The sequence below is a fragment of the Clinocottus analis genome, unplaced genomic scaffold (assembly GCF_023055335.1).
Source record: "Clinocottus analis isolate CAN_PGR_092001 unplaced genomic scaffold, fCliAna1.0.p SCAF_9, whole genome shotgun sequence".
NCBI classification, from domain to species: Eukaryota; Metazoa; Chordata; class Actinopteri; order Perciformes; family Cottidae; genus Clinocottus; species Clinocottus analis.
Genome location: NW_027176251.1, coordinates 11,818,843 through 11,834,200, shown reverse-complemented (window position 1 = coordinate 11,834,200; position 15,358 = coordinate 11,818,843). Strand labels below are relative to the sequence as shown.

General features: G+C 42.1%; 1 protein-coding gene across 10 annotated transcripts in view; it reads left to right on the top strand.

Moving 5' to 3' along the window:
- syngap1b (synaptic Ras GTPase activating protein 1b) overlaps window positions 1–15,358 on the top strand; it is a 126,256-nt gene that overhangs the window by 93,638 nt on the left and 17,260 nt on the right. For 5 of the 10 annotated variants that reach the window (XM_068569940.1, XM_068569935.1, XM_068569944.1 and 2 more), the window contains 12 exons: window positions 1,077–1,316; window positions 2,668–3,003; window positions 3,122–3,266; window positions 4,306–4,450; window positions 4,585–4,821; window positions 5,357–5,558; window positions 6,053–6,291; window positions 6,486–6,687; window positions 7,065–7,658; window positions 8,055–8,495; window positions 8,787–8,960; window positions 9,348–9,559. In XM_068569940.1, coding sequence (XP_068426041.1) covers window positions 1,077–1,316; window positions 2,668–3,003; window positions 3,122–3,266; window positions 4,306–4,450; window positions 4,585–4,821; window positions 5,357–5,558; window positions 6,053–6,291; window positions 6,486–6,687; window positions 7,065–7,658; window positions 8,055–8,495; window positions 8,787–8,960; window positions 9,348–9,559 — 3,167 coding nt within the window. Of the gene's footprint in view, window positions 1–1,076; window positions 1,317–2,667; window positions 3,004–3,121; window positions 3,267–4,305; window positions 4,451–4,584; window positions 4,822–5,356; window positions 5,559–6,052; window positions 6,292–6,485; window positions 6,688–7,064; window positions 7,659–8,054; window positions 8,496–8,786; window positions 8,961–9,347; window positions 9,560–10,578; window positions 14,811–15,358 lie in introns of those variants that run through there. The other 5 variants (XM_068569941.1, XM_068569937.1, XM_068569942.1 and 2 more) reach the window with 5 other exon arrangements.

Below are 15,358 nucleotides of genomic sequence, written 5' to 3'. Positions count from 1 at the left end.
TCAGACCAGATGCATCGACAGAGATAAGACCCACTGCAGAGACAAAGATCATCATTATGCTTCTTAACTTTCTGGAGCCTTTTAATTCCCTCTTTGAGCTTTGGTTGTTTGTTGTTGTTTTCTTTTTGTTTTTTTTTTCCAAAAGGAGAGAGCAGCCACTTTCAACCTGCTTTCATGTTTTTTTTTCACTAGTTCTTCTGTGAGTGAATTCAAGATCTGAGTGTAACTCGGAAAGATGTACCAAGATATGAAGGTGGAGCACTCAAACCCATGCTGGTGCTGCTGCACTGTATGTGCACTTGCAAACTGAGCCACCAGATGCCCGGCGCATTCAAACTCAGACGTTTGGAATTAATTATGCCATGCATTTGGCGCCGGTTATCAAAGAGCATACAAATGGAGAACTTAAGAGTCGTGAATCTAGCTGGTGATCACGTATTGACTCGTCTAAATTTAGACTTAAATAGTCTGAAGCAAACAGAGGCTAACAACAATGGCATTTGGGCCCAATTGAAATGAGTCAGCCCCCCCCCCTCCTCCGTTTGCTGAACCATCACTCTAAACACGACACTCTCCTCCGTGGGGGATGTCAAATATAGCTTGGGCTTTGTGATCACGATTAGGAAGTATAGCTGTCCACAGAAACATTACCACCATTGTGTGTCCCTCGTCTTTGCAGCACACCTGCATTGTGTCATGTGTGTCTTTTGACGTTTCAGTGGATTGCTTCTTTTGTTTTAGCCAGTGAAACCACTCACCTACTTTTATTCTTCACACTTTTTTGTTATCTGTGTTTTTTTCTGTGCTTCCCTGTCACACTGATGTCTGTTTCTGTGTTCAAGTCCAGAGTTGAGATCACTTCATGAAGTACAGCCTACAGTCCCCGTAACACAACCACCATGTCACCAGCTACTTCTTGTCATTTGCTCCTGCAGGCTGACCAGCTGTCTCTGTGTCCATATCTCAGAATGTTTTTTTTCTTTGCTGTTTGCCATGCTTTCCCATCTTTTCTTGTAAAGTGTTTTAGGATGTTAGATGCACTTGACCTTATTTGACCCGACTCCATCTACACGCAGGACAACAGCCGGAGGGTGGACAATGTGCTCAAACTGTGGATCATCGAGGCCCGCGAGCTTCCAGCCAAGAAACGCTACTACTGCGAACTTTGTCTGGACGACATGCTGTACGCACGCACCACCAGCAAGCCCCGCACCGATACCGTTTTCTGGGGCGAGCACTTCGAATTCAACAACCTGCCAGCCGTCCGCAACCTACGCCTTCATCTATACAAGGAGACCGACAAGAAGAGACGCAAGGTGACAGAGAGATGAAGGGCGGACAAAGGCTAGTTTGACCGGAGCACTGTGGTCATGTTTGGTTTATTTTAGCGTTGTGTCGCTTACATATGTGCAATACATTTGATCATTCAAATATACAAAAAAAGATTTCTAAAGTTGCTATAATCGGTTATATTTATGGTCAATTTTAACATGTGACAACGTGAAAGGAGTTACACTCATACTGATGAACCTACAGAGAACGATCACCTTAATCTGAAGCTCCACTGAGTAAAAGTGTAAGGTCATTGTTGAGCTGTCCATCCAGAAACTTTACTTTTGTGGTTTTTTGCCACTGCAGGCAACTGTTTCATCGAGAAAAACAAACACTCTCCGGCACCAGACAGCAGACAGACACAGTTGGCGGCTAACTGACGGAGCATTTAGAAGCTAAGGAGCCAGATATTTCCCTCAGGAGCAGCTAGAGAGCAAAAACAAAGTTAAACGAGAGCCAAAATTGGACTTACATTACTCAGGTGTTTAAATGGATGATAATGTGGTAACTGCTGGGCGTGTTAATAAGAAACATATGAAGGTATGGGATGTTGAAAGTTCATTTTAAAGTTAGAAGTTAGTTGGACCTTTCCCCAACATGTTTACAACAGAAATTAGACTGATTAGATCCTCAGTTAAACAAAAAAAATCAACTGTGAGGATGTAACATTATGCAAAACAGCTGCTTTTTCATTCAGTGGCTTTATAATGTAATAGCCAACAGCACAATGTGGTCTTGTCTGCTATGGCGCTGGTTTTTGTCTTTTGTCGTTTGCTTAATGGCTTCATATATCAAAATGCTTTGGGTTATGCAACGTTCAAAGTTTGGGTTCGAGAAAAACAGGGGAGTCTTCAAACTATCCACAAACAGAGCAGAGGACAGAAAGACAATCCAGAAATATTTGTAATTAATGATGTAATCGTTGAGTCATTGCCATGGATCACCAACCCTATCAGCCCCCTGCGGATACGCAGCATTATGGCCATTTTGTGCTGTTAGGCAGTAAAAATCATATTTATTTGCCCCTTTAGGGTTTGTCACTTGTAGAAAGAACATTTTTTTAAGCAAGACAATACAACAGTGAGTCACAAATCTGATCATTTCTTTTCTAATTTAGTACAAAGAGTAGCACCACCACAGCAAAGCAATTCATTTCTATCTTCAAACGACTCTCCGGGAATACAGTGATAGTCTTGCTCCGTGTTACTTATTCAGTGCTAAATCTCCTAATTTTTTAACATTTACGATATATTTATATAAAACGTTTCATCGACACATGCTTATCTCGACCAATATCGACTTCTCTCTCTCTCTCTCTCTCTCTCTCTCTCTCAGGAAAAGAGCACATATTTAGGCCTGGTGAGCATCCCCATCTCAAGCATCACTGGACGTCAGTTTGTGGAGCAGTGGTACCCGGTCATCCAGCCCAGCGTCCTCACTAAGGGAGCCGGTGGCGGAGGGGGAAAGATCATCAACGCATCCCTACGCCTCAAATCCCGCTTCCAGACCATGAACATACTGCCCATGGAGCTGTACAAGGAGTTTGCAGAATACGTCACCAATAACTATCGCACCCTGTGTGCTGTGCTGGAGCCCGTGCTGAGTGTCAAGAGCAAAGAGGAAGTGGCCTGTGCATTGGTGCACATACTGCAGAGCACCGGGAAAGCAAAGGTTGGAACACCGTCATGTGACCCATTAGTGTGTAAAAATCACCTGAAACAAAGCCTTTGGGCCTTTTGGCCTTCTGTAAACATGGTGCATATTAAAGTTTGGTCCTTTCCTTCTCCAGGACTTCCTGTCAGACATGGCGATGTGCGAGGTAGACAGATTCATCGACCGAGAACACCTTATATTCAGAGAGAACACTCTGGCAACCAAAGCCATAGAAGAGTACCTCAAACTGATCGGACATAAGTACCTCAAGGATGCTATAGGTGAGCCGGACCAGCGGGTCACTTGATGTTTGAGTTTGTCGCTGTATGAATAAAAGCAATATGACATTTATTTAAAAATGTAGGAGATTAACCTTTGGAAGTGTTGGAATGTCAAGACTAATAATGAAAGGAAAAGTCCTGCTAGAGATACTGTCTCCTCCTTTGCTCTCAGTCTGCCTCCATTTTAGGCTTGAATGCATAGTTTGGTTTTGTTGGAGGATTTTATAATTTAACATATTTTACCTTACCCAGAGTCAAACTGATGTTGAGTTTGATGATAATTTGAGTTGTGTGATAAGCCAAGTACAGTTCAATGGTCTGATGTCTGTTGGATCAAGACGCAGCTCTTCTCAAAAGAAGAGGAACGCAGCGTCCCTCAAGGGAGAGCAGGGCATTAATGAACATCAAAATACATTATTGTTTGGAATTACTGTGGTCTATAGTGGACCTCCATTATTGTGGATACTTGTCAACAGGAAGTAACATTTTGTAGGTAAACTAAAACGTTCATACATTCAAAACAAATAAATTAAAATAGAAACTTTAAAATGTAAACGATACAATAATGAATACAATTGTATATTGAGGGATAAGACCAGACTTTAGAAAAATACTGAATTAAATTAAGATTAAAACTTCAGAATCAATTCTAAAAGATACAGAGATGGGTGTCATGTGCAGTCTTTAACTTGTAATTGTTAAATTGCTGGCAATTGTATAAACCTTTTACTAATTTTGTTTAGTAATCCTGTTAAAAGAATATTGCAATAATCCAGACGACCAACCCTAAATCAATTCCTCAGATGGAAAAATGCTGTCTTAACTTGTCTTTTCAATATGCTTACTACGGTCAAAATCAATAACTATAACGACAACATGTCTTGTAACAACCCTGCATTTGATCTATTGAATTTTCCGCTTTTAACTTTCCTATAATGGATTCTTCTTTGTTGCGGTTGCTTTCTGTATTAACGCCACTGAACTGTTCTCGCTGATTGTTTCTACCATTTTGCTGTTACTAATGAAATGCCATTTGTAGGGGAGTTCATAAGGGCCTTGTATGAGTCAGAGGAAAATTGCGAAGTGGACCCCATGAGAACTCCACCCTCGGTGCTCCCAGACCACCAAGCCAATCTCCGAATGTGCTGTGAACTAGCACTCTGCAAGATCGTTAATTCCCATTGGTGAGTGGTCATGTAGCGCTTCATTTTGGGTCTGTATTCCTCTGCTCTGTTTTAAAGATGCATGGTACTTCAGGTTCTTTCTCAGGGAACTGAAGAAACTCCCGACGTGTCGTGTGTATATATCCCCTTCACAGTGTTTTCCCTCGAGAGCTAAAGGAAGTTTTTGCCTCTTGGAGAGTGCGCTGCGCTGAGCGAGGTCGGGAAGACATCGCCGACCGCCTCATCAGTGGTTCCCTCTTCCTACGCTTCCTGTGTCCCGCCATCATGTCCCCATCGCTCTTCAACCTCACCCAGGAGTATCCCGACGAGCAGACGTCACGCACGCTCACCCTCATCGCCAAAGTAGTGCAAAACCTGGCGAATTTCTCCAAGTCAGTTTTATTTCCCTTTATTTTCAGCTTTTACACTTTGCATTCAGTCAACAGCTCGTACATAATATCTGACATGCTTCACAGCAAGCATTCAATCAAAGCCCAGAATATCAATACCGATCTATCAATTATAAAATACATAGGAATCAATGAGCAAGGAATCAATCTTTTCTTGGTGTACAAGATATTTTTCAAAACTTTAATCCAGATTTAGTGTTTCTACATCAAGTTAAAATACACAAAATATTATTTTACATTGAAATGTGTTTAGTTCTTTCGCTGCAATGCCTAAATTGCTTACAATGATGATATCTGGAGTCATTTGGAATACAACAACAAACATACATTTAGTTTACCTGCAATCAAAACTATATTTTGATCACAATGATAATGAAGAATGTTCGGTACGAGCTTAATTGAGACAGTCGACACGCCATACGTCGCTCACTTGTTTTTTCATGTTTTCTTGTCACTTTCTCTTCTCTCCTCACCGGCTTATCTCCTCATTGGCCTTTCCTTCTCTTCCCATTTGCAGGTTTGGCAATAAAGAGGACTACATGTGCTTCATGAATGAGTTTTTGGAGATGGAGTGGGGCTCCATGCAGCAGTTCCTGTACGAGATCTCCAACCTCGACAGCGTCAGCAACGCAGGCGGCTTCGAGGGATACATCGACCTGGGCAGGGAGCTGTCCATTCTCCACAGTCTCCTCTGGGAGGTCATTTCTCAGCTCAGCAAGGTAAACTCAAACCTGACACGTCATCTGAGCCATTAGAAACTACAATCTTACACTCTTTGGTACAAATGTTCTTGACAATAGTTGTAATGTTCTAGGGACATTATTTATGTAACATTAATCTTTTTTGTTTAGTTTTTTTGAGTTGTCATCTTTTTACACAGGTTTTTATCAATTATCTATTTTTCTTATTTGGGGACATTGCTGTATTTTTAATACATGATCACGTACATTGTACTCATGTGAAGGCAAATAATAGCCACACGTGATATTACAATGCACTCCAGTAAAAAAACTAATGATGGTTTAATTAAATTGAATGATAGATGGTAGATGAGTGAATTCAATCTTTCTGACAACGAAAGCTGTTGCATTAAATAGCACATGTCTTTTAATGAGGCTTGAGTTGTTATTTACTTGGGTGGAGATGGTTATGTGTAACTTTAATGAACTTTCATAAGATGACTCAAAATTCAATTATTTTTTGAATTCCGCAGCAAAACTCAGCAAAACTGGTTTTCTTTGAACCACAGGATGCCATCATCAAACTGGGTCCTCTGCCTCGCCTCCTGAATGACATCAGTATGGCCTTACGTAACCCACACCTTCAGAGGCAGCCCAGCCATCAGACAGACAGGGTGCAGGAGAGGCAGGCAGACAGGCTGCTGTCACGGCCCAGCTTCAACAGGGGAATCTCATCTGAGTTCCAAAATCTCATGATGAGGGATCTTAATAGGTAAGCCAGGTTAAAGTCTAAAAAGTCTCAGTGTATTGTCAATTTCACAAACATGGATTTCTTTGTTGGTATTGTACAAGAAACCAGTAAATATTCACGTTCGAGAAGCTGCAGTCGCCATCTATTGTAGATCCACTCGGCTTCTTAGTCTCTATCTTAAGCTATTGTTGGCCTTACTCACTGCTGTCCTCCAGCTCGATAGATATCACTCGCTTGCCTTCCCCCACCTCCACCGGAGGGGTCATGCCGTCCCGCGCCCAGATGAATTTTCAGGACCGCGACCACCTCCACCGAGCGTCCTCCAAAGACATGTTTTACGTATCGCGTCCTCCCTTGGCCCGCTCCAGCCCGGCCTACTGCACGAGCAGCTCGGACATCACGGAGCCTGACCCTAAGGTGAGTTCCATCACACTGACTTTTGGGAATCATCATCCCATCCACTAGGTCTGTCTTTACCAAAGTGAGGTTAGTAAGACATGCATGTCCGCCATACGTAAAAGAATCTGCCATCGTGTGACCGTGGCTGTAGTATATCATGACATCTGCTTTTTTCCCACTGATTCACCACGCAACTCATCCTAGCGGTATTTCCTGGGAAATACTTTGAGGCATTCCGATATCCAGGCCTCGCGGTAAAAACACCCGCACCACCCTCACCCATATCATCCGTGGCCACGTAACATACATAATATCAGTGGGCACAATAGCCTCGCACATCCCGTACTACTTAGATGATCAGTGTCTATAAAAGCGTGTCTATGATGGACCTCCAGGATTCCCGAATGAACAGCGTGTCTAACCTGCAGTCGGTGGACATGCTCAACTCCTCCCAGGCCTCCATCGCCGGCATGGGCAGCTTCGGAGGGCTGAGCAGCGGAGGCGGTGGCGGCCTGGGGTCGGGCCTGAGCAGCCAGCTGCGGGCCGGTGGGAGGTTGTCAGCTGGCTCTGGCGGCTCCAGCATGTCCGGCGGCCTTCGGCTGAGCCAGCTGAGCCAGATGGGCAACACCACCGACTCGCTATCCCAGCAGCAGCAACAGCAGGCCGCCGCCATGCGCTACCCGCTTTCCTTCCAGAATCCCCTCTTTCATCTGGCGACTGCTGATGGGCCTCAACAGCAACAGCTCCATCACCAGCACAGCCGGGCCCAACCTCCAGCACCCTTGCTCCTGACCCCAGAGGCTGATCCCTCTCACTCGACCTACATGCCACAGTTCGCCCACGGGGGGTTCTCTCGCAGTGAGGACCTGTCCACCCTCAGGACCAGGGACGGTCACCTGGGCCAACCCAGCATCATCCACTCTCACAGCTACAGTGACGACTACAGCAGGGTTGAATATGGACGCAGGCAGATGTCCACGCATGTGCAGGTACACGGCGGTCCATTGTGCTCGTCTGGAAGCAACTTTGTGTTGACTTTCATGTTTCTTTTAAAACTATTCTAGGAAATGTTTTCATCATGTTTTAATTTGTTAATTTTAGTTTTTGTTTGTTTAGTGTATAAAACTATTGAAAATAGTGAGAAATGGCCAAAGGTGACGTCTTCAGGTTGTTTCTTTTGTCCGACCAATGGTCCAAAAACCAAAGATGTAAAAACCAAAGATGTCACCTTTATAAAGGTGTGATCGACATCGTTTCACTATTCATCCAACATTTTATGGACCACAAAAACAAAAATACAAGTTCAAGAAGCAACATCTGCCCTAAAACAAACGAGACTAAAAGGATAATGCTCAGTAATTATTTACAATGTTTTGTATCGTTAGGATAACTTCCAACAGCAACAACTGATGGGCATGACCTCGCAGACAGGAACCTCCCACTCCTCCCTGGCCGCCACGCCCCCCTCCACGAACCAACCCGTGCGGCAGAGTTCAGTTGCCCCGCCTCCCACCCAGCGCGTCAAGTCCCAGACGTCCCACCAGCTCTCCGTCAGTGCGGCCGCTGCGCCCGCCGCTCTGGCTAAAATGCGACCGCCGAGCGGGAATCTCCTCCAGTCGCCGGAGTCCGGCTACGGCGGCCGGCAGCACGGGTCCCGGCAGCTGTCGGTCAAAGATAACACTGCCCCGGGCCTGCCCCACCAGCAGAGCTCTGTCAGGGAGAGCCAGAGTCCACAGGGAACCACCAGTCAGAGCACTCAACAGTCACCACAGCAACAGTCTCAGCAACAGCAGCAACACCTGCTCAAACCCACCATGAGCAAACAGGTAACACCTGCACGCCCTTTATTCCCTTCATTCTTCTCTTCAACTCTTTGCTATCAGTACCTGTACTCAGGACTATTCATCAACAATGTGTGCAAGATGCCAGTTAATGTATTTGGCTTTCATAACGGCCCTGACGTTGTCAGGAATGTGGGCTTGAGTCCCATCAGGGATCAGCTCGAGACGCGTGAACTCTGAGGCACTCTGCATGAAAAAGGCCGCCCTCGAGAACATCTCTCTCATCCACTTGAGAACTAAGGTTCTCATATTCAGTGTGCTGGACTTTCTTTCCAGGGCTCCCAGACTCCATCCACTCTCAATCCTCCAACCCCAGCCAATGAGCGAACAGTGGCCTGGGTCTCCAACATGCCTCATCTGTCGGCTGACATTGAAAGTTCGCGGATTGACCGGGAAGAGTTCAAACTCAAGGAGTACTCAAAGAGTATGGATGAGTCCCGAATGGACAGGGTAGGTATCACTTTTAAGTTTCAGAAATGCCCGTCACGTAAACAAAAAAACTTGTGTTCCTGCTCAGAGGAACGTAGAATCTGTTACTGCTGAGCAGATGTTACTCAGATATGGTCTCAACACAAGTCCAGAGGGTTTAAACAGTGAGGAAAACAACAGCAATCAGCCAAGTGTTCAAATGTTTTTCAGTGTTTGGTAAATAGTTGCATCAGCTTTCTTATTTTTAATATTTGGAGGTGGTTTTCTACTTTCCAGTTTGTCTCTTGAATCCACAAATGTGCATAAAAACCTTTCAAATCCACTAGCCACTGAGGAATCAAGGCATGCCATCACTTGCCCTAATTCAAACCTTCCTAACATAGCATTCTCTTCATACCTCCGCCTCAGGTAAAGGAGTATGAGGAAGAGATCAACTCCCTGAAGGACCGCCTGGTGATGTCCCACAAAAAGCTGGAGGACTACGAGAGGAGGCTCCTCACGCAGGAGCAGCAGACCAATAAGATCCTCCTACAGTACCAGAACCGACTTGACGACAGTGAGAGGAAGCTACGGCTACAGCAAGTGGAGAAAGACTCCCAAATTAAAGGAATAATTAGCAGGTAAATGGAGGCTGCTGTTGGGATGGCGGGCAAAAGACAGCTCCGACGTCTTGTGGTCTTTCATAGGAAGGCCACTGGCGGGCCGCATTGACTCTTTGTATATTGTCTTTGGTGAATAGATTATATGAGTTTTCTTCCAAAATATGTAAGAAAAAGTGACATATTCTCTCAGATAAAGCTTGCTAGCATTATTCAAATGCATGCTTCTGAGGAGCAAGTAGAAACACGAGTCTTGGGTTTGAACCACTACAACTTTAGCGTGAAACGCGGACATGAAGCTGCAATGTTTTTTCCTAAAAAATACATATATTGCATATTGGAATAGAACTCTATTTTCAGCGGTTGTTACCTTGCAAAGAACATTGGAGAGTAGGAGGCTGTTTCAGTTTCATTAAGTGCTACAGCGCTGGGAGCCAGGCAGGGAGCTGCACTGTATATTGAAAGCCAAAGCTTCAGACATGTAATGAGTGACAAATTAAATGAGGGCCTAATATCAGCGACAGAGATCTATATCGTCTTTGATAAGCTTGTGGGGCATGTTCCCTTGGCGGTTGGTTCTGTGTGAGTCTTTAGTTGTCCTCTCAGCTCTTGTTGTAGCAAATCCGCAATCATAATAGGATTTACATGTTATTCAAGAGCATCATATTTGGGTGACTGTGGAGAACTCAAGCCGAGTCCTAATATTATCAAACGCTTGTGTGGAATTGTAATGGTGCAATTTTAAGTTTCTATTGATTGACCACCAACTAAAGTAGTCGATGGAAGAGTGGAATATTGATCACGTTTCAGTTGTGTTGAGGCGAGTGTCCGCTGTGTTCTACGGTTCCCTTGAGCATTGAAGTGTGCCTGCACATTAGTTTTATTTATGTTTTATCGTGGAGAGAGTTCAGATAAAAAAGGCTCCGTGAGGAAAAGAGGACAATATTTTTTCTTGCTCACTTCTTATGGTATTCTGTTGGTCTGCAGCTGAAGGATGGTTATCTGTGACAGAGAATATTGCCACTTCTAATCCACTCCAGGAAAGAAGACATGGAATGAAGACAGAGACAGTCCTGCTCGTCTTTTATGGGGGAGCCTCTTTAGCGCCCTAACCTTGTATATGAAACCACGCTCAACACCCCCATCCCATATCCTTGTGCTGCAGCACTTATCATCATCCATTTTTATGAAACACAGCTCTTAAGTGGATCTCAGGATCACTTCAGATGAGTCCACTTAGCTTCATTTTCAATTGACTCTCCCACGAGATTGCATTGTAAAAGCACAAGAGGAATGAAAATTTGATAAGTTCAGAAAACATGTCTGCACTTTTTTAAGCAACACGTTGTTTTGGACCTTCAGGACACGGGACTATGGAAGACCACAGTTTAAATATTAGCTCTTCCATTTGAAAATCAAGGTGAACCATGTTCACTGAAGGACTGCTGACATATCGCTCGACATGAGGACCGACACCTCTCGTCTTTTTTTTTCTCTTCTTCTTCTTACATTCATACGAAGCTATGGTGTAATACGAAGAGAGGAGAGAATCAGAAACAATGATGAAGATTCAAGCATGAAGGCATAATATAGGAAATATGCCACATTGGGGGAGAAACTTTTTCAGAGCACTTAAAGCCAAACCATTGATGATGGCTCCGCTGGAGCATAAGCTGAAAGTGAATACAGTAAATCTTCTGCACACATACAGCAAAGTGTGCAGGAAACTCTGAGGCGTACACTTGTATCCTGTGTGACTTTTATCATCTGACCACACAAGGATGAATTAAGTAGCAGATCTGGTCGCTTCCAAGTCACTTTTACTCACACGTAACTGAGCCAGACCATGTCATCGAACGCATCGCAAGACTCGCACCGTCTGGATTTTTATTTGAATGCATGCATGAGCAATGCAGAGTGGACTCTGAAATCTTAGTGAAATGACAAGTGTAACCATAGACTTATGTTATATATGTCATCAAATTTTCACGTTCGAATACTTTACGTCAATGCAAATTAAAGCTCAGGTTCTGCATAAAGGAGTTAATTCCTGAATTCACAGCTCCTACGTAGGCTTGAGAAGATCTCTTTATCGGCAGAACTAAAACACTTAGCGTTGTGTTTCAGTGTCAGAGATTTACTTTGAGAGAAGCCTTAATGTTCTGCGCATTGACTCTACTTTCTGCTCAGAGCAAATCCGATATCTGTCATTAGAGCAGATACACTTTTTGTTCTTCAACAATCTCATTTAAACCAAAGCCAAATATTGATTTTTAGGTCATGCTAGGTTAAATCCACTGAAAACACTGAATCCACTTTACCTGTAGCACTTGTATTTATATTTTCTTTAGGCTAATGGTCCCATTAGTTGGCTACAGGCTCTAAATTATTATTATCTTTTGTTAAAATATTCCAGAGCATTTTGGTTACTATAAATATAAAGTATTTATCTTCCCCAAGCTGTTTGCTGTGAACTGAACAACAGATTGACTGTGAGTTTGCAGTTGGGGAAAAAGATCAATGGTCTTAATTGCAGCTGTCATAGTAATAATCTATTTTTAACTATAATCCATAGCATATTAAAGTCTGTGATGCAAGAGCCATATCAATAATGATATATGAAATATATATGAATTCTATAGAGAGTGAGATTATAACTATTTTAACCTTGCAATAGCTAACGTTTTAGCAGGAGAAGCGCAATAATAGATACAATACGTCTACACGTGCTGTCTGTGCAAATGCACATGCAGGATCCTGCTGAGGAAAATTGTACGCATCTTGTGTACATGAAGAAACTACGGAAGCCCTAAACAGACATAATTCAGACATGTTTTTGAATGCCAGAGATTACAAATTAATTATGTTGGTATCTCGAGAAAACGCGTTTTGTAATTGGAAGATAACGTATGAAGTTAACGTGATTAACTCGATATCAGGAGACGTCTCTTCCTCTTGTTACTCTGAATGTTTGATTCAAATCAACCAAAACAAACAGCTCAGATCCGGCGGAAAATGAAAGACTTGGTTAAGTGAGTGGACTTGGTGTGTTTGCGTCTGGATTTCAAAATAAGGTGTCAATAACGGAATATAAAAGATTAAATGGATTCTGTTCAGAAGAATGTGTCCCTGTGTTCCTTATAAGATAAAAATAAATGGAGATGAAATTGTGAGATCTTTGGGTTCCCGGAAAAAAGATTAAATTATTATTTCTGACAATTACTTACACATTTGAGTTGACCGACATCTCTGAATACTTGAGATGCAGTAAAAACACATTACTCCTGATAATAATTGATATATTTGACTTCAGAATATCCTTGGTGACACTAGAAATGTCAAACCTTTACTTTGGAAAATCTCATAATTGGTACAGTTTTTCTTGTCTGTATGTAGTCAGATATGCCTCAAATAATTTGGAATTGATTAATACTTTTTTTTTATTCCAGCAACCAAAATTCAAAGAATAAAAACATTTTCTTCTCCATTCAGGGATATTTCCTTGAAAATTTCTAAAGGACACAAATAACGTGTTTCATACTGCTTGTAAATATAAACTATAAAATCGTATTTTCAGATATGTATCTGGCATGTACCCTTGTTAACACCTTATTTCAAATGTACGTGAATCCTTCCGCTAACTTTGCCAAGTCTTTTTCATTGGATGATATGACCCAAACATTATAAGTAACAACCTTTTGTTTCCGGCACGATTAACTTGCGATCTCGAGATAACGGTATTAAAAACCAAAATGTTTGAATAATGTCCGTTTGGGTCGTCCTTAAGAAACAGTAACTTCCTGCCAAAACCTTTTACCAGGTGCCATCCACAGTATCTAAAAAACAAAGACCTGGAATACTGTAATGTGCAAAATACCACAGAGACAACATGACAACATGACAACATGACAACAATGACAACAATGACAACAATGACGTGACTCTTTGACAACAGTATGTTCTGCAAAGTGTGTTCTTAAGTTCTCAACTTTTTTTGGGCTTATCTGTACGGTGTATGTGAATTTATCTGCATTTAAAATGAATGAGTGCAATGGATATTATTTATTAATTAAAGCGAAAAAGATTTGATTATATCTGTATGATTTTGCTGTATATGCTTGGTATGCCTTTTGACTTGCAGTCTGTCATTGGTGGTGTCCAGTGACATGGTGATCAGAATAGCTATTTAAGAAAAGTTAGACAGTACTGTCACTTTAACTTATGCAGTTACCGTATGATTTAAATATTATTATTAAAAGGGCCACCTTAAAATATAGTTTTCCCCTCCCCAGAGATATAGATAATATTCTGGTGTCAGTATATCCGCCTCTCTTTTGTAGCAAGAATATATTGATAGGCTGTATAGATTGTACTACGGCAAAACTTGTGTTTTAAATCTTGCAAATGAATTCATAGTGGTGATGAGTTTTGGCTTGATGTGTGTGTGATCAATATCGGTCTGATTGACATGGCTTGTAGCAACAGCCAAGGGTTTATAGTCACCTTTCTACAGACCTGTGTCAAATAGTTGCTCTTAGTAACTCCTAGTTTGCTTCAACCAGACGGGTGGAGGTCTGCTGCATGAGCGCCACTCACGCGTTGAGAGGTAAGTTTTACAGGCAAAGAAACGTTTGTTGCACTTGTTAGCAAAGAAAAAGAAAGTATATTTGCAGCTGCTGTTTGATCCAGGTCTGTTGGTTCTCTCCATCAATTTTTGCATCCTTTTTGACACCTTTGTCTCTTGCCTTTTTTCTCTGTAGCAAAATATTCAGACATTGTGAACTGTTGGTAGAAACACACATTGTTTCGACTACATGTACGACTTGACCTCAAAAAGCACACTACTTGAAGTACAACTGGATATAAAAAGCTTAACTTTTCATTTTATTTTTTGTAACATATCACCCACATGAATCATTGTCTGCCTCTTGAAGTCATGTCAAAATCTTAATGCTGTATACCCATGTTACATTCCATTGTTTTTCGGGACAGTGCTTATATCTCTGTGTGTGATTGATTATTTTCTTTTCCTATTTTCTTCTTTTGTAAAAAAAAAAATATAATAAAATAAATAAATAACTCTCAACACTGTACATTATTTATGGAATAAAACATCCAAACACTTATGTTTGAAACTTCACCTGTGGATTTTCGTTCTTTATTGTCAAACATGTGTCTCTCTGTGTTGTGAATAAACCGATATATGAATGTGAGGAGAGCATTCGGTCACACAATATGTCTTTATATTTACTCTGCATTGTAACATGGTGGCAAAGCAATGTCAACTATCTGATTGGCCTGGTGGCTTAATGAACCCTCGAGTGACGATCTCTCTGGTCCTCTCACCCACACAAACACAAAGTTACTCCTTCGTGCTTTATAATAAAAGAATGATATCCCAGCGAGCTTATTTCATGTCAGCACATAGGAAAAGTTTTCATTCTACTGCTGTAAAATTGCGTAAAACAGATGGAAAGTCATGAAGGCAACGCAATGGAATTGTGAAGGAAGAGAAGTTCTTTTATTCTCACCGACTTCTATTTGTGGTTCATCGGCACCAAAACAATATTCATAGTTTAGCCAGTTGGCCGTGTGACTGCAAGACCCCTGAATGAGAAAAATCCTCAAACGACCCCATTTGGAGTACTTGGATAATCATGAGAGCTGTGAAAACCTGCATTGTCCGATGGCTCATGAAAACTCCACCGGTGAGCTCGCTCATATCTGCGAGCGGAGTCTATGAAATGATTGGTCAAAGGATTCTTTCCACCAGTTCCTTGGTCAGTCCGTATTACATAAGATGGGCAATTCCCTGGGGAT